At 35.1% G+C, this 26,883-nt stretch overlaps 1 protein-coding gene across 1 annotated transcript in view; it reads right to left on the bottom strand.

Moving 5' to 3' along the window:
• Nucleotides 1–26,883, bottom strand: part of LOC128985568 (uncharacterized) — a 50,935-nt gene that overhangs the window by 11,902 nt on the left and 12,150 nt on the right. The window contains exons 2-3 of the mRNA XM_054405177.1: nucleotides 10,627–10,739; nucleotides 1,083–1,293 (exon numbers count right to left, since the gene is read on the bottom strand). Coding sequence (XP_054261152.1) covers nucleotides 1,083–1,293; nucleotides 10,627–10,733 — 318 coding nt within the window. The 5' untranslated portion in view covers nucleotides 10,734–10,739. The remainder of the gene's footprint in view (nucleotides 1–1,082; nucleotides 1,294–10,626; nucleotides 10,740–26,883) is intronic.

Raw genomic sequence — 26,883 nt, 5'->3', positions numbered from 1 at the left:
GTGTAAACCTACATTTATTCAAACGATTTCGCGAACCAGCATGATCGGACTATGGAAAGAGGGGTTTATGGGGAGTTTTATGGGGTAAAAATTTGTTTTTCCCATTTTTTACCCTAAAAACATAAAATTTAGCAACTTCTTTCCAAACCATTTTGTAGAGCTTAAAAAAACAAATAATTTAGTATATTGAAGCGTTATTATGCGCCTAATGGCTACGGAGAAAATTCAAAAAATTGTAAATTTAAAATTCCCATGTTATTCTTATGGAGAAAATTGTAAACTGTTGTAGTTTGCTTGTTTATGAGCATATTTTGATCAAATTTGGAAAATGCATTCATTTCATACTAAACTATTAACATTGTACAAAAAACACTTTTTTACCACCCTCCCTGTTGCAGCAAACCTAAGTACTCGTTAAACTAATGCTATTTAAATAGGGAATAAATGTAATATTTTTAAGGAGACATTTTAGTGTAAATCCAATCAGGCAAATGGAAATTTGCTTAGTCTGCAGGTTTGCTGCGGCGGGGGTATTTTAGATTAAGAAGAAATTTGGATTACCTGTGTTCCGACTAGCAGGACTCAAGTGTACTTGCACTATTGGCGATCGGTGTTTAACTTCGTCCTGGTTAAGTATGGTGATGGTAAAATATTTACATATTATCTTAGAATGTTAGATGCCAAAATACATTAGTTTAGTGACATCGCACATCACATACATAGTACATAGTATAGTGAAACAGCATATCTCCCAGCAGCCCCTAACCTAACTCATCTGCTCAAACTGTGAAATCAAAACAAAACTTTGAATGGATCAACTAACAAATCTTGTAAAGAAGACAATTCCTTATTTTTTCATAAAAACTTAAACATACACAGAAAGTTATAATAATCGTGTGTATACTTATAAAGTTCCGTAAATTTTTGGGGTAACCCGGGGTACCCAACAAAAATACTGTTGATTTTTTGAAAGAACGGGGGTTTCAAGGCGCTATGGACATCCTGATAAAATGGTTTAGGAAAAGTGGATGATCAAATTAGTGACACTTTAGTACAAGATGTAATTTATTATAATTCATTACCTCAAACGGCTCCTCTGTAATGCATCTAAGAACAATCTCATCAAAGGCAAACTCAATCCGGACCATCCCGTTAGGTATTGGAGGTGTGGGTGGTGGTGGGCCGTATGTTGGTGGTGGAGGGGGGTAAGGACCAGATGGGTATTGTTGCTGATACGTAACAGGAAAGTAACTACCAATATCCTGTTTATCATCTATGGCTAAAGCCCTTGATCTGTAAACAAAACATAGACGTTAAGTCAGAACAATAATTACACATAGTTAAACATAAAACATAAATAAATTTGGGAAGTGAAATATTTTTTTAAATAAAACATTTTATCCAAAATTATTTTTTTAAACAGGCCAACAAATTGGAAAAAAATCCAATTGTTTAAACACTATTTGGTTTATGATAATTTAGGGGTGTGCGATGCATCGAAAATGCATCAAAATTCCGATTTGATTTGGTGGTGATCAAAAAAATATTCGATTCATGAGGGAAACAGTATCCATATACGAAAAACGCCTGCAGAAAGTCTATGCAATACAGGAGCGCGTTGTTGTTGCATTTCCTTTGCGAAGGTGTTCTTATCTTCTATCTATTTAATTAATACGCGAACACGAAGTTTGTCGGTTGAACTCCTCCGCCATTTCTTAAACGATTTTATCCATTGACGTCTCATTGGAAAGAGCGTGTCGTGTAGATTTGCAAACTGGCCTTACATTTTTGAAAAAGTCCCTTGGGTTCTGCCCCAGTGGCTTTTAAAGTTCCCATGTTATCCTTATGAAGAACATAATTGTTTACATTTTGATCAGCTTTATAACTGTACTAGCAGAGTACCCGTCCTTCGTACGGGGTTGGCATATAGAAATAAAATGCTTATTGCAGTTATACTCAAGCTGCGTTTCAATGGGGGAGGACATAGTTTGATAAAATTTGCTTCTTTAAATTTACCGTATACATAGTATTACACATCTATACCATAGCCATTAATGTTCTACCTCTTCACCTAAACCACCTAAACAATAGAGAAAAATTAATTATTAAAAATTCGCAAAATATCACAAATTATTCATTAAATTAAAAACATAAACAACTGTAAACAATCCTACTTTGACAGTTGTCATTGCGTATCACAGCTTTTTGTTGCGGCTTAGTTCAAATTAGCTGTTTTCGTAAATTAAAAAAATAATAGTGCTGCGCCCTGTTGGTAAATTTTATAACTTTTTAATGCTTTTGCATATCATAGAAACAACTTTATAGTTGAAACAGCTGACAAAACTCTTTAATTTCCTTTAAATATGAATACTCATAAGTTTAACATGGGGAACTACAGAGCCACTGGGGCGGAGCGCGAAAGGATTTCATTCTACTTTGACAGTTGTCATTGCGTATCACAGCTTTTTGTTGCGGCTTAGTTAAAATTATTAGCTGTTTTCGTAAATAAAAAAAAAATAATAGTGCTGCGCCCTGTTGGTAAATTTCATAACTTTTTAATGCTTTTGCATATCATAGAAACAACTTTATAGTTGAAACAGCTGACAAAACTCTTTAATTCCCTTTAAATATGAATACTCATAAGGTTAACATGGGGAACTACAGAGCCACTGGGACGGAGCGCGAAAGGATTTTTGAGATAAGAATAAGCCTATATGTTAATTGGGAATGTGAGCTATCATCGTGCCAAATTTCAGCCCAATCCGTCCAGTAGTTAATGTGTGAATGAACTTCAAACAAACAAACACACAAACTTTAAGATTTATAATATTAGTAAGATAATTTAATTGCTGTTATTTATTTTTCAATTCAACAAAACACATTGGGTACATTTACTGATTTTGTTGAAATTAAATATTTACTATTTTAATTTACATTTGTACATATTACAATATAAAAAATCAAGAAAGCCTGGACAATTTTATATATTTGACCAAATAAGAAAAATTTATTGACAGGGTACTGTAATTCTTGAGCTATCATTGAAAGAACCAATTTGTTAACCATGGAAACATAGGAAAGTGATAGAACGCCACCAAGTAGAAGAAATAGAGATTTTAAAAAATACTGTCGTTATCATCCTATATAATGAAGAACACCTACAATATGAAGATTCCCACAAACAATGAACAAGGATGTTAGCCGAAGCGTTACTATTTTGTAGGAAACACGGACTTAACTTTATGATGATTGGCAAAGGAGCAAAGGAAACCCCTCTAAAGGCCGAATTAAACTGGTGCGGTAAGGTTATTAAATATATGTTTTCACTAAAGTCAAGTGATTTTAGCGAATTTCCCATATAAGGAATAAGCTATTACCGTAGTACTCATGGTAAGACCTGGACCCAGGACCGATATAATTTTTCGTTTTGAGGTCCCTAGAGGCCAAAAACACCATCCGTTCAAATTCATATATTTATAAATCAAATTTCATCAAAATCGGATCATTTTTGCTCGAGTTATCTCGCTAACGGACACATATATATATATATATATACACACACATGTATATATATATACATATGAAAACTGTAGTGATTAGGGCTACTATTTTAATATATAATTTATTTTCGTAAAAAAATACAACCGACTTCAAAACGCTCTAAAAAGAATGAAATAATTTTAATAAAGTAAACTTTTGTATTAGTCAAGCTCACATATTTTAAGTCGGCGCGGCTCTATGATGTTTTTTGATACAAAATTGAAAGAGGGTGTCCATATTGCAGGTGACTATCTATAACTAAAGGTGTTAATCTGCATGTCTTTTTCATAGTTATGCGTTGGGTGTTATTTTATTACCGTAATGAAAGATCGGCATTATAGTGGTATTAAACGAGTATCTTTAAAAAGATTATAATGCATTTAAAAGTTTCTAACTTGGAAAAGTAACGTTTTAATACTAAACTAGCTTCTTTTCCCTATCATAATATCAAACTAAATTATTTTACTATTCATATAGAACATTTGTGTGTGTTATTTTCATAGTGCATTTATTCTGAAGTAAACATAAAATACAAGAAAATATTTCCTTAAATATATAAACAAAACAGTTCAGTATGTTTTTTATATATTTATGTTATCCAGCCACAATTTATTGATTTTCAAAAAACAAACACAATATTTTATTTTAATCATATTTGCAGTTTGAGCCACGCCGACTTGAAATATGTGAGCTTGACTAATACAAAAGTTTACTTTATTAAAATTATTTCATTCTATTTAGAGCGTTTTGAAGTCGGTTGTATTTTTTTACAAAAATAAATTATTTCATGATTTTTAGTGACTGTATAATTTTTTATATATTAATTACTTGAGGTTTTTTTATAAGCAAAACTGTTTGAAACAATCAAAAGTTCCACAGAACAATCATTATTTTAAAACTGCTTGAGTCACCTGTTCAGGTTACATAATCAATGGGTATAAAAATAAACAAGTTTAGATATTCCTTAAGAAGCAAAGAGTTGTCCATTACATTAGGCCTAGTGAAAAATTAATTGTCTTTTCTAGGGACATTGAAATGTCAGACATCATCGTTTCCTGCAATCGGTGTACTTCTACATATAAAAAAAATACAGTAACGTCTCAAGCCTTTTGGAACAACATGAAAGTTATTCCTCAGCTACCAGCACTAAAAAATCTCTCAAAAGTAGAAAATTGGTCGTTATCATGTATAGTACATTTGGAAAATATGTATATGAAAGATTGGTTCAGCTAAACGTGGTGTAAGCCATGTAGGTGGTTTTGTTTGCTCAAGATATAGCCTAGTCGAAATTGCAAATCATCTTCCTCTAGGACTTTCCGAAGCAGGCATAATAGTATTGATATGATATAGTAACTGGGTAGATAATATTAATAAACATTCCACATCTGCAAATGCATGTTTAGTAATTAAAATATTTAACACTTTTAAGACAATTGACGATTATGCACTCTCACACTTCTTAGGTCGTGTAAGGAATAATTGCATTTAATTTATATTTAGACCTCTTTTACGAATGCTTTGGTTTTCACAATACACCTTTATTTGTCAATATCATACAGTTATTCACTGAAACATATATGTTTTTGTAAGTCAGAATATTCAATACTAAAAACAGAATTACTGTATACGCAAATCAGGTCAAACGTTAAAATACATTTTTTATAGTAACCAAAACAAAATGCATTTTTCTCAATGTAATTCATTTAGGCTCCATGGCAAGAAATAGTTTATTGATCAATATGAAGCAACTGTTTCATGAAGAATTATTGTCTGTAGCTTCATTTAAATGGTTTCAACTAACAGCTGTAGGGATGTTATTATTATTTATTGCATTCTCTGCAAAAATGTAAACAAAATAAATGTTGAATATTTGTGGTTTTCAGCATTTTTCACCAAAAGAAATATTATACTTAAACATAATATATATATATATATGGTACCAAATAGAAATTCTCCTGGTTATTTTGGTGGTGGAACCACACTGATCGGTAAAAGAATCGCAGAGAAATTGGTGAACATACATAGAAAAAAAAAAACATCGCCACAAACAAATTGAGAACCTCCTCCTTTTGTTGGTAGTGGGGAAGTCGGTTAAAAAATACATTATTTGAAACCAAGTACAGTAGAACTCCGATTATCCGAATCAATAGGGACCAGACCCCATTCGGATAATCAAAAATTTGGATAATCAGAGTTTTACTGGAATTCCGGGAATTTTAAAGAAAAATCCTCATTTTCGGTACTAAGTAAACTTTTAATTAATAATAATTTAAATCAGAACATTTTTACAGTTTACAATGCTCACAGTACAAGTGTTCTATACTTGTTATTAAGTCAATAGTGTTCCATCAAAGTCCAAAATTGGTTAAATGTGTTTAATAACAATTCTTTGATATTTTGCAAAACTTATTACTGTAGCTTTACGTTTTTAAAATTGTTGAAATAAGCGATTCGGATAATTGGAGATTCGGTTAATTGGAGTTCGGATAATTGGAGTTCTACTGTACCCTTTAAAAAAATCATTTTATTGAACAACGACTAGTTTCGACAATTATGTCATAGTCATGTTATTTTTACATCCAACAAATACAATAAACATTTGATCTAAATAAATAAAATCATATGATTTCATAGGTTTTGTGACTTTAGATTTCTTCTGTTTTAAATGGTTTTCATACTATCTTATATATTAAAACGTGACAGGTTTTTTTTATTTCACGATTCTGAATCAACCACTTGACCGACTTTCATGATTTTTGCGTTGAAAGAAAGATTATTTTGAGAACTAGGGAATGTCGAAGCCATAATTTTAGTTTAGGGTTTCAGTTTTTTTAGAAATTAAGTTTACAATTTTAAAAAGTCTAACAGCCGACGCTAACATTCTAGTCTAGCTTTTGGTACGATACAATTTGCTTAACGTAACAGCTGTAAACATTCAGCGTTTTCGACAGAAATTCAGCTTTTGGATGAAAATGAAATGACATACGTAGAATTGACTTATTTATACTATGAGTAATGCTATAATCATTGATACGTTCATTTATTCGGTAAGAGGATGATAGTTTATTTAAATATACATAGTAAAATACTAGATGATCTAATTTATTTTTTGAACGGTCTTTAAAATATTTAGTTTGTTTTAGTGAAATATAGTTTGTTATAACTAACAGCTGGTTGAATACAAAAATATTCGATAGAACTATGAGGTTAGTTTATTAACTCTGTGATTTTGTCATTGATTATAGGAAATAAGTAAGATTCTATAACCACTGATGTAAACATACAAATCGAGGCTCTGACCCCGAGTTTTCAAAGGAAAGCGTATGCAAATTATTTTTATGTTCGACTGTTTGAGGAAAGAATAGGAAAATAACAATGTTTACATGTTTTAATTCATCTTGGTAGCTTTTTGTTTACAGTAAATGTTTAACCGGTTGAACTTTGCTTGGATTAGAAATGGAAATATTGATATAAAACTTCAGTTTTAGTTGACTACTCAATTCCCGTACGTAGGACGGGCCAACAACTCGTATATAATAACTTTCTCTTTTAATTTAACTGCAGGATTTTTTCAAATATTGGATTGGATTTGTTGATGTTCATTTTGTTTAGTAAATTTTCTGGGTGTCATTTATAGTTTTAAGTGAAAATCTTCTTTAACATGTAATTTGGATTTGCCTTGTTCATATTCAAGGATTTTTAAATTTTCTTGTATGCTTTTGTATTCATGGTCTGTTTGTTTAACTAAAACTAAAACTAAACACAATGAACATCAACAAATCCAATCCAATATTTGAAAAAATCCTGCAGTTAAATTAAAAGAGAAAGTTATTATATATAGTATGAAAACCATTTAAAACAGAAGAAATCTAAAGTCATCAAAACCTATGAAATCATATGATTTTATTTATTTAGATCAAATGTTTATTGTATTTGTTAGATGTAAAAACAACATGACTATGACATAATTGTCGAAACTAGTCGTTGTTCAATAAAATGATTTTTTTAAAGGGTACTTAGTTTCAAATAATGTATTTTTATATTAAAATAGCAGCCCTAATCACTACAGTTTTCATATATATATATATATATATATACATATGTGTTATATATGTGTGTCCGTTAGCGAGATAACTCGAGCAAAAATTATCCGATTTTGATGAAATTTAGTACAAACGTGTAAACCTACGTTTATTCGAACAACAATTTCGTTTGCAAACCAGCATAATCGGACTATGGGAACGGGGGTTTATGGGGAGTTTTATGGGGTAAAAATGGGGTTTTCCATTTTTTACCCTAAAAACAAAAAAAATTGCAATTTCTTTCTTAGCCATTTTGCAGAGCTTAACCCTCCGAGTGTCCATAGTTTAGGCCTTAATGTCCACCTATTTTTGGCCCCTTTGCAAGGTTTTATTAAAACGGATCTGAGAAGCTTAAAACAATGTTAATTCTAATGTTCTATATACCATTTTGTTTGGAAAATCATGGGCTTCAATATTATATATAAAACATAAGGAACATTTTTTCAAAAAAAAAATTTTTAGGTAAAAAAAAAATATAATTTCGAAAATTTTCAAAAAAAAAATAAGTTCGCGCTCAATGAAATTGTATAAATTATAGGCCTATAAATATTTGAAAATAGCCACTTTGTTCTAAATTTAATGAGGATTACAAATATATAATTTGTAAAACGGATTTCAGTACATAGCGTTTAGCTAAGAATGCATAGCCTAACCATAGCTAGGAATCTGGCTGATAATTTACATCAATATCACTACCTACTTCTTCAGGATCATCAACCAGCACTTCAAAACCACTTAAATCTTCTTATAATGCACCACGTATATCACTACTTTTGATTTTTAACACTAAAACAATGATAAACGTAATAAAACACATCAGTCATCGGTCCGGGGGAACCTAGCTGTTTACAAATACACGCACGTCAGCTGTCTGCTACAATATTTTCGGAACTAAAATGAATAGCGCTTAGAGACAGACCTCTGGAGAAAGCTTAGAATATTACGGAAAGAACGATACCTAACTCGATCCAGTTCAATCCGATTCAGTCAGTCATAGAGCCTTCGCCGTAAACGATGTTTGTGCGTCTTAAAAGCGACGCGTGACCCTACACAAAGTGTGTTGTGCGTCGTTTTTATGACGCGTGACACTCGGAGGGTTAAAAAAAGAAATAATTTAGTATATTGAAGCGGTGTTGTATGCCTAACGGTCACGTATGCCTAAACCTCAATAACACTTTCATTGAAGGACAAAACAAAAAACTATCAGAACAACATTAGGCCTTTCAATTCTGCATTTTTTCAGGTAAATATAACTTACGTTATAACAGTAACTAGCCAAATGAATGCCAATTGAAGCAAATAAAATTATGACAGAGAGGTTATGCAGAAAATCAGACAGTGCTTAGGTAATGTAAACAAAATTTTATCACTATAAAAAATGACTGAAATTTGTAAACGTACTAGCGACAATGGGGAGTACCATACTGACTACATTATTATTGACGAAGATCGACATGGACAACCTAATGCGGCTATAAGTTTGAAACATTTGTAGAATACACTAAAAACCAGATCAGATTTTGAAAAATGATAAAATATTTACAAGAAGTTATTTGTTTTTAAATAACTACTTTACTTCTTTTTTCAATTTCTCCATTTCGAGCTACATGTACACTAGTAATATATTAATAGACAAGCATGTTTCTTTAAAACCTTTTTCTCAGCTCATGTGTATCGCAGGGGAAATCTATGCATACTGTTAGAAAGATATTTTCCTGTAGATGTGCAGAATCTTTTTCTAAATTAAAATGGGCTCGAAAATAAGCATAAAAATGAATGTAAAATTTTAAATAATTAAAATGGGTAATATTGGGTTGCTATGCTGGTGACGAAATAACAACGAAATATAAACAGAAAATCAATACAAACAGAAGAAATTCAAATCACATGTTTTATTTACAGTGTGGGGTGAAAATAGTCACCCCAAATAGTCATGTTAGGTAGTGGTGTGGGGTCTTTACAATACATATTTTTGGTCGAATTTTTGACCACTGGTCGACTTCTAGTTTAATTAATTCTTTGCATGTAAATATTGCTTTTTTTTTGACATTGCAAATGATGGGAAGTTTTGTTAGGTGTAAACAGTGTGAGACAAGTTTTACTACTGTAAACATAGCCAAAACAAGTCACTCCAAAATCATTCTAAAAATAACACAAGTCATGAAAAATCTTTACTTGATACTAACTGGTAAGACTGATAAATTTGGCATTTTTCTAGGTCTGAAGCTATGTATACCTTGTAGTTTGTAGGTCTGATTCTATCCTCTCATTTTATCAATGTTAACCAATTGAAAGATTCAGTATAAATGTTGGTTGCATTCCAGATGTTAAAGACTTTTGTTTTGTTCTGATTGTTAAGTTTGTTTAAATAAGAATAATAATTCAGTTGTAATTGGAATGGAGAATAAATTGAATACACTAGATTTGATCTTGTTCTTTTAAAATATTACAGGTAACATGCTTAACAATATGATTCTAAAAATAAAAATTATGAAACAGGCAAGTAAAGCAGCTCACTGACATTTCCAGCAGTACAGGTTCTTTTAATATGATTGAAAATAAATTTCACCTAAAATTCATGTCTATTACATGAATATGACCCTAGGGTGGTATTATAGGGTGGTATAGGGTGGCTCATAGGGTGGTATTACCCTATGAATAGGCCTAATACCACATAAAAAATGTGTGTTACACAAATGTGGTAAATTTTAATTACCTATTGTTATTTCACTCCATTTACAAGTATTCATGAATATAAAAATGCCATATTGCGAATCGAGTTGCATCGATTAGAATCAAAAATCTTTTGAATCGAATCATTGCTTTAATCGAAATTTTTTTGCTGCTTCGCACACCCCAAAACATGAATTAACATGTTATGAACAAAAATTTCAAGTACAACAATATTTTGACTGTAACAAATCTTTCATTCAAGTTATTTATTTTCATACACATTTATTTGTCTATAGCCTACTACTACTACACACTACAAAAATCAACATACTTAGGAAAGTGGATTGCCTCTTGTTTTTTAGGCAGAGTATTCATGTCTGTCCTTGATGTCCAGAAGTACATGCTGACTAACCATACAGTCCTCCATAGTAGAGTCATCCCAACCTAGAACATGCAGCTTGGTCAGTAATGCTGATCTTAGTCAGTAACGCTACACAGATCATCTCACACCATTCTACACTCATCCTTCACTCACCCAAATTTTGGGTTTAAGTACGCAACTAGGTGGCGTCCCCATCTCATAATGATAATGATAATAATTATACGAGACTCTCCCGATCGTAACACCCCCCTCCACCGCAACCAAACTTGCGGATATGAAAAAAATTGTTGACAAAAAGTTAGTGCTACCAGCGGGATTTGAACCCGGCACCTTCAGATTATCAGCCCGACACGCTATCCACTACACCACCTAGGCTCATGGCTCTAATCCGTATCGTTGCGGTAATGGTGTTCCCTCAAGAGAAGAGACTAACGTCACACCATCGGTATGGCGCGGTGGTAGGGGTGTTACGATCGGGAAAGTTTAATATAATTATCAACAAGATAGTATAGATTATTTATACATATATTAACACATCATTCATGCAAAATTTGCATCAATTTTCAGTTTCACATGTTTAATAGGTATGTAGACCACACTGATTCACCTGATAAATCAATAAATGGGGGTAAATAAAAATTATTACAAGGTTTGAAAGGATTAATCCGGCAGAGGTCGCACTGAATTTAAAACACAATGAGACGCACACAGTCTTTCCAATCGGGTGAAATAAAAAAGCCATATTGCAGTAAGCATTATATTGTATCAATAAGCATTATATTTAGGGGTCTCAATCCCGGGCCTTCAATCCAATCCCGGGATTTCGGGATTCGTCTCAGCCGATCCCGGGATTATATAATATTATGATTTTTAACTTTTTAGCCATTTTAAATGAGCGAGAAGTCCCCTCGTTGAGTACTTTCACCTTTTAAACTGGCCTTACCAGTGTTACACTGCGCAATGTTTCCGTTTTCTAGGTAAATAAATATTACCATGCGGAACTTTCATCGCCCGTATTTCTTGTTTACAGTGTATAAATGTTGATTTGTCACTCTAGAATATAATAAATACATTTAAAAAATAACGAGCAACCGCACTCGCACGTAGCCTGTAGGTATAAATGGATGGATGGCGCTAATAGATGGATTAAAGATAGCTAAGATAAAAAGATAAAATGGGAAGAATCACGAGTACCAGCGTAAAAATGTTATTTTGACTGACAGCAATAAAACAATATAAGATACTGTAAAACTATAAACCATCTGCTTATGTAGTAGCGTGTGTATGAAAAACGTAATTTAGGATTGTAAGAAATTTAATCACCACACTAATAACCAAATACGAAGATAAAGTTATAGACTCTAAATATAAGCAATCTTAATAATGAGATTATAATGGTGTATTTATAGTTATATTTTATGGCTTCAATGAAAATAAATAAATAATATTTCAATTTCCGATTGCAATGTTATGTTTGCTACACAAATTGCGTGAATGTCAAAAGTAAAACTCAAAATAACTTTTAGGCCTACTGTAATGAAGTTCTAACTAATGTAATAACATTTACAGAAAGTAAATCCAAATCGTCTAAAAACTGAAACATATATTTACATACGTTCACCTATTGAGTTTAATGATAATTAAATTTTCCAATCAAAATAGATCATTACTACCATTTCATTGTGCCATTTCATATATATATTTATCGTCCTAAAAATAACGAGTATATGAGTTTCAAATGTTATTGGACATATTTTTATTTATTTTCAGTAAGTAAAAGTCCTCAAATTCACAAAAAATAAATATAAACATAGGTTTTGCAATCCCGTTATCCCGGGATTAAAAGTCACCAATCCCAGGATTTCTAGGTATAAAAAATTGGCCGGGATCCCGGGATTGAGACCCCTTATTATATTATATTAATTTTCACGTTTTTCAAATTATATTCCTCAAAATCGTAAAAATAGTGTAAAATAATTCACACACACATTCGGTTCGAAGTAAAGGCTAACCTGGAGAGGTGTTCATCCTATAGAGTCCCCAAACAAACCAATTGGAAGGGAATTGGGAAGTGATATAGAGAATCCCTACAAATAGAGCTGGAGGGAGCAATGGTACATACCAGTACAGTAGAAGGCTTAAGAAAGAGTTAGCGAAGTCTGTCAAAACCTAAATACAAAAAGCCTTTGAAGATAACTGCCCCCTCAGATCCAAAAGGATGTCAAGAGACGTACCTTGGTGGAATGAGAAGCTAAGCAAAATGAGATCAAGACCCAGAAAACTCTTCAATGTCACGTGTAGGACAGACAACCATAACGCCTACCCGAGGGCCTTGACGGAGTACAATCTGGAAATCAAAAAGTCCAAAAGAAGGACTTGTAGGCTATTCTGTGAAAGGCTGTCCAGCCTACCAGAAACGGCCAGACTCCAGAAAGCACTATAGAGTGAACAATCCAACCCTTTGGGCGCAGTAATGGCTGAAGAAGGCCATCTCATGACCAACATGGGCGACACCCTAAAGGAGATGCTAAGAGTACACTTCCCGGAGAGCTGTCCCATAGGGGAAGGAGCCAATTGGCCCCGCCCAGGGAGGTCCGCTAGGGAGGTGGCCCTAGCCAGACGGGCGTCGGGAAAGTTATTCAAACCAGATGTTATGAAATGGGCAGTAAACTCATTCTGCCCTTTCAAATCTCCTGGGAGAGATGGCGTATTCCCTGCTCTCTTGCAAGAAGCCATGGAGGTTCTAGTGGATCTCCTTGTTGCATTGTATAGGGACAGTTATGCACTGGAATATATTCCAACTAGATGGAGAAAAGCTATATATAGTGGTGTTCCTACGAAAGAAATGACAAGAACCAACTCAGCCTAAATCCTACATACCAACATGTCTAACCTCATTCATGGTAACGGCTATGGAGAAGGTCATTAACAGGCATGTGAGGGATGAGATTCACAAACTCAAGCCTGAATGTTAACCAACATGCCTTTATGATGGGCAAATCTACTACAACAGCGCTTCATAGCCTGGTAATGAAAATTGAAGACACATTAGATCACAACGAAATCCTGGCAGGAGTCTTCATGGATATCCAAGGAGCCTTTGGTAATGTGTCCTATCAGTCAATAGAGGAAGCACTGATAGAGAAATTCCTCAAGAAGTCGTGTGTTGGATAATGGCTCTGCTGCAAAGCAGAGAAATATCAGCCATGGTCGGAGACTCGTCAGTTACAATGGCCAGAAGAGGGCAGAAGAGGGTGTCCGCAAGGAGGAGTCTTATCTCCCCTACTATGATCACTTGTGGTCGACGGCTTGCTGAGGGAAGCTGAACAAACAGGCATTGACCTACAGGCATTTACAGATGATCTAGTGCTGACTGTGAGAGGGAAACACCTTATCTAAGGTAGATTTCATTGACAATTGGTGCAACACAAAGGGTTTGACAATCAACCCCACAAAAACTGAGATAGTGACCTTCACGAGGAAAAGGAGAACTAAAATCTCCCCACCCCAGATTAGAGTAGTGAGGGTCAAGTCAGTCAAAGAGACTAATTATCTGGGTGTATACTTAGATCAGAAGTTGACTTGGAACAGGCACATAGATCACGTCATTGCCAAAGGAACAGGATCCATGGGCGCCTGCAGAAGAACATTTGGCAAAAAATGGGGACTTTACAACAAGATCATACCCGACAGTGGTGATGGAGTCAATTTTAGGCGCAATCCAACTCGGACTGGATATAAAGGAAAGGGCAGCATTAACAGCCCTGAAGACTCACAGTTAAGGAGAAATACATCCTTCAAGAAGGACGGGTCAAATGTCAATTCTAAGGGAACTCCCAAGTTTAGACATGGAAATGACGGTCTCAGATCTTATGATTAGGAAGTGCTGTTGTAATGTCTAACTTACATATTCATTGCCTGCCTAATTTGTTATAACATATGGTTAATGTTATATTTCTATATTGTTATGAGTTTGTTTATAGTTGACATTCAGTTGTATTCTGATTCTATCTTATTCCCAATTAAATTAGTTTCATGTTAACTAACTGTAAAATCATTTTATACAATCAGGGTAATTAACCGCTGCAGCTCTACTCTGCTATTTCTACAACATCAGGTTATGGGCCTCCTGTTTACTGATTTTTAATTTCTCTGATTATTTTGCCCAAGTTCACCAACTTTGAAAATGTATCAACCTCCTTCAATAGAGCAATTGAAAGGCCGTGAAAACTATGATACATGGAAAGTTGCCATTCAAGCATATTTGGAGGATTGTGAGCTCTGGGACTGTATTTTGGGAACTGAAGAAGATAGAAAGAAAGTGACAAAATGTAAATCCAAAATTATCTTGCTAATTGATTCAGTCAACTATGTCCATGTTCAATCAGCAGAAACAACCAAGGAAGCCTGGGAAAATTTAGAAAAGGCATTTTCTGACAGGGGTTTGACCCGAAGAGTTGGTTTACTGCGATTGTTAACAACTACAAGGCTAGAAAATTGCAAATCCATAGAAGATTATGTAAATCAAATTGTATCAACGGCCCACAAGCTAACCAACATTGGTCTGAAAGTGGATGATGAGTGGGTAGGAACAATTTTACTTGCTGGACTACCGGATCAATTCCAACCGATGATCATTGGTATTGAATGTTCTGGTGTCAAGATAACGGCTGATTCAATAAAAACCAAACTACTTCAAGATGTATCCGTGGAAAATAACTCTTCCAAATGCATTGCGATGTACAGTTATGGTCGAAGAGAAAATTCAAGACCAAGTTTTCAGAACAGCCACAGACACAACACTTCATGTAAAAAGAAACCCACCGAAGAAAAGAAACGGCAAAATAGCAAAGATTACAAGGGTCCTCGATGTTTTCAATTCAATGCAATGGTTATGGCCACATATCAAGGAACTGTGACAAATCCACGAACATCAGCACCAGAAATGAAAGAGACAGTTGTAAGTCTAAACAGGACAATTCACTCTTTGCTGCTTTCTCAATGCTAACAGATGTAAGTAGTGATTGGTATCTAGATTCAGGAGCTAGTGCTCATTTATGTGTTGACAGTGTGATACTTGAAAATAAAAGGAAATCTCCACAATTGAGTATTACCACCGCTAATAGTTCCAATATGGTAACTGACACAATTGGAGATACAAACCTTCCTGTAAGTATTTCAGGTACTTCATCAGATGTTAAAGTTCAAAATGTATATTATGTTCCTCAGTTGAATGTAAATTTACTGTCTGTCAGTCAAATTGTGAGCAAATGGAACACTGTGATTTTTTACAACGAAGGAGCTCAGATTTTCAATAGTGACAATGAAGTAATTGCCACAGCTTCTAAGGTCAACAACTTGTTTAAATTAGATGTTCAACCCTCTTCAGGCACAGCCATGACTGCAAAATGCAATGATCAAATTCTCTGGCATTAACGTATGGCTCACCTGAACTATGATGATCTGACAAAATTGTCGAATGGCTTGGTGCATGGAATCAATCTTTCTGATAAAAAGCCTGATATTCCTTGTGAATCCTGTGTACTTACCGACTACCTTTCCAACCAAGTAGAAGTAAAAGTAGTGAACTGCTAGAATTTGTACACTCTGACTTGGTTGGACCGATGGAAGTAAATTCTCTTGCTGGTTCTAAGTATATTCTTATTTTCCTAGATGATTTTAGCCATAAAACATTTGTTTATTTCTTGAAGACAAAGGATCAAGTTTATGAAACGTTCAAATCTTTTAAACATCTTGTAGAAAATCAAACTGGGAAGAAAATCAAAACTCTGAGAACAGATGTTCTCAGATGTTCAGATGATGGACGTGGTGAGTATTGTAGCAAGAAGTTTTCTGAATTCTATGGGAGAACAGGTATTGTGCATCAGACTAGCTGCAGTTATACGCCACAACAAAATGGTAAAGCTGAGCGATTGAACCGCACACTAATGGATCGTGCCCAATGTTTATTGCTTGACTCCGACCTGCCTAAATGTTTTTGGGCTGAAGCAGTTAACACTGTTACTTACCTGTTAAATCACTCACCGAGTAGGACAATTTCTTCGACTCCTGAAGAATTGTGGTCAGGCCAAAAACCAACCCTCTCTCACGTGAAGACATTTGGTTGCTAAGCTTATGCACATGTTCTGCACCAAATCGTAAGAAACTGGATGCAAGATCGACACCGTGTATTTTAGTAGGATATTGCTCTACAACAAAAGGCTACCGTCTTTATAATCCGAGGACAGAAACAGTACTAATTTCAAGAGACGTGACATTTTCTGAACGTGAAAAAGGTAGTGCTTTGATGAAAAATTACCAAGATCAAGAGGATTATGAGGCGGTTCACGAGTACGGGGTTCCGTGGCCCGCGGTTATCGTTGTTCTCGGCCAATTTTAACCGACGGCCAAAAAATGGGTTCACGACATAGAGCGTTAGCCGAGATCAAGCTTAGCCGAGACCAACGCTGACCGTCGCTCAACAGCAGGGATTTAACGGGGAACTTTCGTTATAAGGTTGGCAACAGCCTCGTGGGCTACCTACCGAGCCGCTGCTCGCGGTCGACGAGTCCCATAACAATAGGATGACGTGATAAATTATTATAATTACAGTATACAGAGGGTTTACTGATATTGCATAAAAAGGTTGTGAACTTGCACTTAAATTTATTTTATAATAAAGTTTTAAGTTACTGGATTAATCATTGAATAATGAAATGAATAATAGGCTACACTTTTACTGGCATGCATCGGGAAAATACAATTATCTTATATATCAAAAAAATTTTGTTTTTCTTTTCCGAGTTCGTTTGGAACTTCTACCCGACCGATTTTCATAATTTAGGTCTTAAATGGAAGGCATGTACCGCAAGCTTTCACATAAAGCATCGGCAAATATTTACATACAGTTTTACTCGATCAAAACACATAATTTGATTTTTCTTCTAATTCTTACTTCAATTTAAGATGTACCTTCACCAGTTATAATTTTGAAAAAAAAATTGGAGGAACAACTGGATATTATAGGAGTCGGGATGCCCTCATATGTAAAAAATAATAATATAAAACGTAAATGTTTTTGTTTGAAAGTGATTGCAATATATGTGGCGTAGATATATTTATTTTATTGAGAAACAAATAAATATTACGGAAAGTAAATATAAGACGTTTCTTTTATTTACTTTCCGTAAATTTAATAACACGTACAATGCTGATCAAGAAGTTATTTAAATAAATATTGAACATTAGTAATAGGATAAGTGATATTAGAATATTTCATTACAGTACAACTGTGAAGAGGAGTGCAATTCCTAAATCAGATGGCACTAGACACCCTAGTTAGTATTTCGCTCTTTTCAATACCTCAGCATGTAGCTACAAATAAATAAAAGGTTAAAATACCTGATTGTTGCCTTGTGGTCCAAATATTGTCCTATACGGATCCAACGATGACGCTCGCGCCGAAGTGTACATGATCCACTAGGACAATACTTTGGACCACAAAGGCGACAATCAGGTATTTTAGCCTTTTATTTATTTGTCAATCAGTTGATCCGGAAACACCACAACAAAATATGAAATGTAGCTACACCTTATTTCACTGGGTTTACTCAGACTTTAAGCATGAGAAATCTTAGGTGTAAGAAAACAGGAAATAGTTATTTGTGCAACTAGTGAGAAAAGTGAGCAATTGACTCACTCGAGAGAAATCCTTACTCACGAGCCGTAGGCGAGTGAGGAATGGTTTCTCGAGTGAGGCAATTGTACTTTGAACTCGAGTTGCACATTATACTTTTCCTACAATTACCATAAAACAAATAAATTTGTGAAGAAACATAACCTATTTTTACACAGAAGTGAACTTTTAATATAACATTTAATGTGAAGTGACAAATACAACAGTACAACAGCTGACCAGCTGATTTACAGCCAGTGCTGCCAACGCATTTCGCACGCATACGACGTTGCCTGCATGTTACGCGCTTACTATTTCGTGCCTTCACGTTGCAAATCTGGAGTGAGACGAAGTAATTAGCTGGTGAGCGAATTGGCCACTTTGCTTTCTCAAATCAGTGAGCGAACATGTACATTGTTAGGTAACTGTAGGAAAAATTTTTTTATTGTTGTAATACAACGTTTTGTATATTTAACTATAGAATTTACCTTTTATCTCGGTAAATTGAAGCAATTTATTGTAAAACCCGATATGGCAAATATCAAGAAATTATCAGATGAAATGTCTTTCAACTGTTAAATCATAAACATAATTATATAAACATATAATTTAAAATATACAAAATGAAATTGGGAAACTTAAATAAATTGACCTATATTAATTATACAATAAAAATTCTTAGACAAACCTAACAATATTTGTCGGAACCATTTTTATTTTTTAATTAGGCCTATTCGGCTGAATTAAAAGTGTTCAAAAGTGATAAAAAAAATAAAACAGTAACGTTATAAAATTCATTTTCAATTTAAATTTATATAAATAGGCCTATGTTAAGCTATTAATTATATTTTTATTTAATAATTAATTAAAATTAAAAACAGCAACTTTTTACAATGTTTCGTATGTTTTCGACAATCAGTAGTAAAAAAAATTGAAAAAAATAAATATCATGTTGAGGGTAATGAAATTGTTCGGAATTTAATGGCGAATCCGAATATAACATTATTTTTGCTAACAAAAAAACAATAAACGAGCAAATGAGATAATCCCGACATGATGTCACCTTAACCCTGCCCCCTAGCAGGGTTAAGTTGAAGTCCAAAACCATTGTTATTTACGCCCGAGATTATCCAGTTTGCGCTAGACCATGACTCGTGAACCCGACATTTGGCCCGGGGTTTTCTCTAATTGAACCCGTGAAGCCGACTTTTTGCGCTCGGGTTTATCCCTGTCATAATTGGGTGAAGTTCATCTGTCTGCGCCCGAGCGCGGGTAACCTCGTACTCGTGAAGCCGATTTCTAAGCCGCGGCGCAAAAAACCGGCTATAACTGGATTTTGCGCTCGAACTAAGGATAACCCGTGACTCGTGAACCGCCTCTATATGTTTTACATTCCTACAGAAGATTTAGATTTTCCTGCAGCAGCACCTGAAGAATCTGAATATGACTCAGCAGATTCTGACTTTCAAGTCAATGAAAGTTCTGAACTTGAAGAATGTAACTTTTTATGCTGAGAATGATGAATCTAGCAACGATCCAATAACCCTGAAGGAAGCGATGGAAAGCTCTGATAGGGAATTGTGGGTACAAGCCATGAATCAGGAACTTTCATCCCAGGTACAAAATAATAGTTGGGAACTTACAGACCTTCCACCAGGAAGGAAGGCTTTAAACTCTAAATGGGTATTTAAAACCAAGAGAGATGCAGATGGAAACGTCATATGCCACAAAGCAAGACTCATTGTAAAAGGATGTGCTCAACGCAAAGGCATAAACTATGATGAAGTTTACTCTCCTGTTGTGCGTTACAGCTCTGTACGCCATTTATTAGCATTAGCTGCCGAAAAGGACATTGAAATAGACCAAATTGATGCTGTCTCTGCATTTCTTCAAGGAGATCTCACCGAAGAAATATATATGAATCAACCTGAAGGATCTCATCAAGAACCAAACAAGGTTTGCCGATTAAGAAAAAGCATATATGGTCAAGGCATATATGGTATATGGTTATTTGTTATCATCAAATCTAGTCTCGTTCTCACATTTCTCTGATTTGATGATAACAAATAACACGCCTTCAAACAATGACTTAAAATGTGCAAAGGGAATAAGAGACTTTAAAAAGGGGGAAAGAGTTCAAGCTTATGATTTCAGAGACAAGAAAAACAAGTGGATGTTTGGAAAAGTAAAGAGCAAGGATGGACAGTTAATTTACGTTCTTGAAATGGATGATGGATCTATATGGAGGCGGCATATCAACCACATGTTACCTTCCAAATTTAAGGGGGAGGATTGATGTGTCCATTCCAAATGTACTGGCTTATACTATAATTGTCAATTTACATATGTTCTGTTCATTTGTTATTGTTTATATTATGATTCAGTTACATAATAGAATTGTGATTAAATAAAGTAAAAATTGAGTTACTACATTTAAATGTTACATTATTAAAATATCTAACAACTAAAACAAGCAAGTCGTGTGTGGAATAAGAAACTTCACTCATGTTTGACAAAAATAGGACTGGCTCAGTCAAACTTTGATTCCTGCGTTTATCACATGGTGAAAAATGGGAGGATGGTAATCGTAACAGTCTGGGTGGACGATTTGCTTATTTTTCACAATGATAAACATCTTAAAGAAATCCTTAAGTCACAACTAATGAAAGAATTTAAAATGAAAGATATGGGGACAGCAAAGTTTATTCTGGGATTTAGAATAACCCGGGATAGGAAAAACAAGATTTTCATCGATCAACGAGCCTACCTTGAAAGTGTATTGAAACGATTCAACATGGATCAATGCAACCCTGTTTCTATTCCAATAAATGTTGGAGAAAGACTTTCCAAAGAGCAATCACCCAAAACTGTAGAAGAAGCGGAAAAAATGAAGAATGTACTCTATCAAGAAGCAGTTGGAAGTTTATTATTTGCTGCTCAAGTTTCACGACCAGATCTTTCATATGCCGTCAGCTGTGTGAGTAGGTTTAACAAGAATCCTGGAGTGCCTCACTGGGAAGCAGTAAAAAGAATTCTTCGATACTTGAAAGGAACATTGGACAAAGGCATAACGTTTGATGGCAATGAACATGAAGATATAATTGGTTATAGTGATTCAGACTGGGCTAGTGACTCTGACGATAGAAGATCAACTACAGGCTATGTTTTTGTTAAATGTAAAGGTGCTATTTCCTGGTGTACAAACAAGCAACCTACAATAGCTTTGTCAACAACTGAGGCTGAGTATATGGCTATGTCAGCAGCCACTCAAGAAGCTCTATGGCCTAAGGGATTGTCTAATGAAATAATCTCATCATCAAGTTCCATCACAATATATGTGGACAATCAAGCAGCAAAGAACCTCGCTATGAACGGTGCTTATCACTCAAGAACAAAACACATTGATGTGCGTCATCATTTTATACGTGAAAAAGTTCAAATGAAGAAAGTTAAGTTTGTTTACACACCCACAACTAGTATGGTGGCTGATTCTCTGACTAAGGCACTCAATAAAGACAAGCTCATGAAATGTATCAAGGAGCAAGGAATATGCAAGTTGGGAGGATGTTGTAATGTCTGACTTACATATTCATTGCCTGCCTAGTTTGTTATAACATATGGTTAATGTTATATTTCTATATTGTTATGAGTTTATTTATAGTTGACCTGTTTACATTCAGTTGTGTTCTGATTCTATCTTATTCCCAATTAAATTAGTTTCATGTTAACTAACTGTCTAAATCATTTTATATAATCAGGGTAATTAACCGCTGCAGCTCAACTCTGCTATTTCTACAACATCAAGTACGACTTTGCTAAACCCCACCAAGAGGCCATAGGTGACAGAAGAGAATGGTAGAAGGTAAGGGATAAAACAGGAAAGTCGGCGATCGTGTTTAACACAGACAGATCGCGGAGGGTAGGTCGGGACTTAAAATGTATGAGATAGGAACCCACCTCTCAATGGCCCTTGACGAAACGCCGACTGTCTTCCAGGCGGAAGTCATGGCGATAAAGCATTTTGTGAGACTGCAGCTGGATAAAGGCCTAAAGAGGAGAGGCGTTCTTATCCTCTCAGACAGAAAAGCTGCTCTCAAAGCAATCGACGCCTGCGTGGTGGAATCTTAAGTTGTGCAGAGCTGCAGGAACTTCCTTAAGGCATTGGGTGAACACAACAGAGTCCCACTTGCATGGATCCCAGGTCACGCTGGGCACGAAGACATCAAAAGGGCTGACGTCCTGGTGGGCGAGGGGGCTAAGACCGTAACTCGTGTGGCCTGATCCATGCTGCGGAGTCCCAGTGAGCAAAGGCCGATCAAAAATTCTAGCCTGCGCAGAGGGACAACATGCAAAGGTTTAGGAAAATACCCCAGGCCTAAGACAATCAAAGATGCTCATCAATCCTCTTAATAAGGAATGGAGAAACATCTTCGACCTCCAAAAAGGATAAATAAGCCTCTTGATAGGTCTACTTACAGGGCATGGCTATGTGAGGAAGTACCTCAGGACAATAGGGCTGAGACAGACAGACCAGTGCAGATTCTGCCTCTCCAAAACAGAATCCGCTGAGCATATATGGCTTGAATGTTCAGCGATAGCCCAGAAGAGGTTGAAATACCTAGGAAAGGCATTCCCGATGCCTACTAAAATACGGGAAATGGGTGTACACCAACTGATTGGCTTCGCAAGAAGACTTCGGTTGGGGGAATAAGTGAAAAGGGTGCTACAAAAGATCTTTCAGGTCGAGGTAGCAAGGGCTTAATGCTACCCCAGCCCCACGAAGGAAAAAAAAGCTTATTTAAGTTTAAGCCCTTCCAAACACGTTAAGAATACCATATCAAGGTTTTTTGTTTTGTTTCTTTTTGTCCTAGGACACTAGGCACGAGCTTGGAAATGTTTTTGACGTTACCTAGGGGGTTGCGGCATTATCACTTAGATAAAATCCATTGTCCATTGGTGATTTGACGGGATTTGAGCCCAGGACCTTAGGTGACACCGAAGTCCCGCGCTCTACCACTAGACTAGCTCACTCCCACCATATTTAAGACAAATTAAGATATTACAAAAGAAAAACAAAAAGAAAATTTTATTATAACTAGAGGTTTGCAATGCCTGAGATTTACAATTAATCCAAACTATTGTGATTTGGAGACATCATCATCGTCTTTTGCGAACACTGCAAATCCTGAATATTGTTCTGGGACAGAAACATCATCTCTGGATTCCCCGGTTGCGGCAAAATCCTTAATATCCATCAGCGATAACGGAAACATCATTATCCTCTGTCATTGCGGCAAAATTTTAAACATTTCCCGTGGTCGCTTGGACATTGTCATTGTTTCCTTTAGTCACGGCAAACTTCTGAATATCCCCTGCGAGAACGATAACATCGTCTTCCATAAACACGGCAAAATTCAGATCATCTCCCACGACCTGTAGCCCGGGGGGGGAAGGAAGGAGGGATACTATTGTTTGCTATTGCGGGTTCGGGGCGATATATGGCGGTTATGGGATATTGGAGGGGAAACGGAGGGAATAACAGGGTAATGCTAATAGGGTTGGAATTGCTATGTCTGGACCAACCTTAACCTTAACTTAAGCGTGCTGAATCTGCTACCAATAAAATTAGGAAGATTGCTGGGTACCAGAGGGACGGAGATCTTTACCCAAATCAGAACCCCTGCCTAGCCAGCTTTGATTTACACTAACTTAACTAAATATTTGACTGTAGACCTATCCTTCCAAACTATGGACTGAACATGGATAATTACTTAGAAATATTGCAAGGTGAATGGAATAAATTGAATACATCCATTGAATACATGGTAAATTGAATACTGAATGTGAAATATGTAAGAATTTGATTGATAACTAATAACCTACATTCTGGGAACATGTGACTGCAATTTGCAGGTTTGATAAGGATGGCTGCTGAAGGCAGCCATCTCAACTAAGAGTTAATTTACCTCATTTCAATAGTCGGGTGAGCCAGAAGGGCTCCCCGCTTGTTTCCTGACCTACCCAGACATTATTCCTAATTGGGTCCTAAATAATTATGGTAAATAACTTATTAGTAACATGAGAGTCCCGGTCGGCGAATTTCAGCTTCCTTTTCATCTGACGGTTGGTAGAGCAAGGACGGGAGGACAAGAGACTAGGGAGGTGGGGATAGCGCGTTAATGCAGTCGCGGCAGGCAACGAGATGGTCATGAAGCCCGGCTTCGCGAAATGCGCACACTATATAACGCTATGCATCACAGACCGTAAAGAAATCATTACCGTCTCCCATGATCCTGTAGATATCATTATTATCTACCGCAATCGCTTTTCACAATCACATTTCATTTGCGCTTATTAAACATTTTCAAAGATCCAATAATAGGAGTAAAGCTTTAATTATAAAGGTGCAAGAATATATTCACACATTTAACCTTATTCCGAAATTGAACATTTCACTCTGGAGAAAAATTTAACAATAGCCTAATTAAGTTAATAGTGGCAGGTAATTGGTACTTATTATTTGTACCACTTGAAATATTATAGCCATTTTTAAGTAGTAAAATAAAAAAAAATAGATAATTAATTAGAACGAAACAGTTAATTTAATTACATTTGTAACACTAATATCTCATAAATACCCCCGCCGCAGCAAACCTGCAGACTAAGCGAATTTCAACTTGTCTGATTACATTTTTACTAAAATATTTCCATAAAAAAGACATACTTATTCCCAACTAGCTGTGTGCCCGTTCTACCTACGGGAATCTTGTAGTAAGTTGAAACCTTCTTATATTCAGAACAGGAGTTGGTTTGCATATTTAGTGTGCATTTTTTTCAGATTTGCTGGCAAAACTATTACATATAAACCTTAGCAAATACAATATCTGACAGGTTCAAGCCAAAACGAATGCTTCGAAATTCAATGTCACCCGATCGTGTTAGTCCATATTTTATATCTAATGATAAAAGGAATTGCTTTATAGATCTATGAGGTATATCCCTGAGGTAGGCCTGTAATTGAAAGTTACTTTTCACACTGGTTAAAGGTAGTTAAAATACTACCTCAACCTCTCACTACTGCACACTTTATTCGGGTTGAAATTTTCATTAACAAAGGTGCTCTTGTCTTTTCCACGAAAGACTGAGGAATAAGGACATTAATGCGTTACCAACAGACATACACACACAAATACAGAATTGAATTAGGGGATTTGCTACGCTTTAACCAAAGCAAATTACAAACAAAATTATTTTATTTGAAAGTTTTGATAGTGTCATCAAATTTTATGATAATCATATTTAGGCCTAATCAAACTGTGAAATTGGTGTATAAACAACAAATATATATATAAATAAATATATATAAATAAGTAAATGAATACACAGTCCACAAAACATTGATACAGTAGTACGTAAACAACATAAAGCTTTAAAAAATCATGATGGTTTGCTAAAAAAATCTTTCACTTGATGTGGTATCAGTACTGAATTTATTAATCTCCCTTGGTTTTGTATTTTTTAAGTTTTCGAAAATCAAAGTTATTTCCTATTAATAGCATTATTTGTAGACAACTTTTAATGTTAATATATTAACGCCAGTTTGAAGAAACCACCTTTATCCAAACAAGGGTTTCTTATTTTAAAGATACGTAATCTCTAAACGATGATCGGCATATCTTGCAAACATTCGGAGGAAATGTGACAAAAACGCACAAATCTGGGGTTTTGGACGTTTTTAATTTTACTTCCTAAGTCGGAAGGCTATGTATTTTAGGGAAAAGTACCGATATCATTGTAGAAATGAGGTTGTGAATAATTCAGCCTACGTAGGGCCTACCCAAAAGATGGGCTTGGGCCAAGATTTGTGGTATGGTCCAGCGATTGCAGCAGAAAGAGGTAAGTATAAACCAAAAGTGACACATTGAAAAAGCGAGTTTAGCTACATCTGGAAGTCAAACCTCTGTTACGATCACAGCGAAATCAGAAAGATCTTCCAAGATCGCAGTAACATCCACGATCACCCACTGCTGTTGTCATTTTTTACTTTGTACTTTACACAAATGTCCTTAAAGCGCCGTCAATGAGTGGAAACCTTTTTTGTAAGCTATTGGTGACGATGATAAAAAAATATAAGTTTCCCAACACTATACAACACTGATTCACGGTCTTTTCCCCAGTTATCAAAACTTGAGAACAATCATTGAACTTGCAATTAATTAAACCGGGCACAACGTTTTTATTCTCACTTGGTTTACATGTGCTTATAAAACTTGATCGGAAATGGTTGCGGTATATTTAAACAGAATTTAATGTAAAAATTTCAGTGACAGCTAGCTAGAAATGAGAACTTATCCAAACAGCTGAACATTATTTCATAAAATGTAATAGTAAACATTGGGAGAAAATTTGACAAAAATCGAACAAAATTGGGTTTTTGATGGTTTGTTATTTTGTCTTCAAAGAAGAGAGGCCATGTTTTTTATAGCCAAAGACACTCTCACCAATCCAGTAAATACAGAAAAATGATTTGA

This window comes from Macrosteles quadrilineatus, unplaced genomic scaffold, assembly GCF_028750875.1.
Source record: "Macrosteles quadrilineatus isolate MER2022 unplaced genomic scaffold, UCM_ALF_1.0 Scaffold_2__2_contigs__length_208266976, whole genome shotgun sequence".
NCBI classification, from domain to species: domain Eukaryota; kingdom Metazoa; phylum Arthropoda; class Insecta; order Hemiptera; family Cicadellidae; genus Macrosteles; species Macrosteles quadrilineatus.
This window is presented reverse-complemented; position numbering and strand designations above follow the sequence as displayed.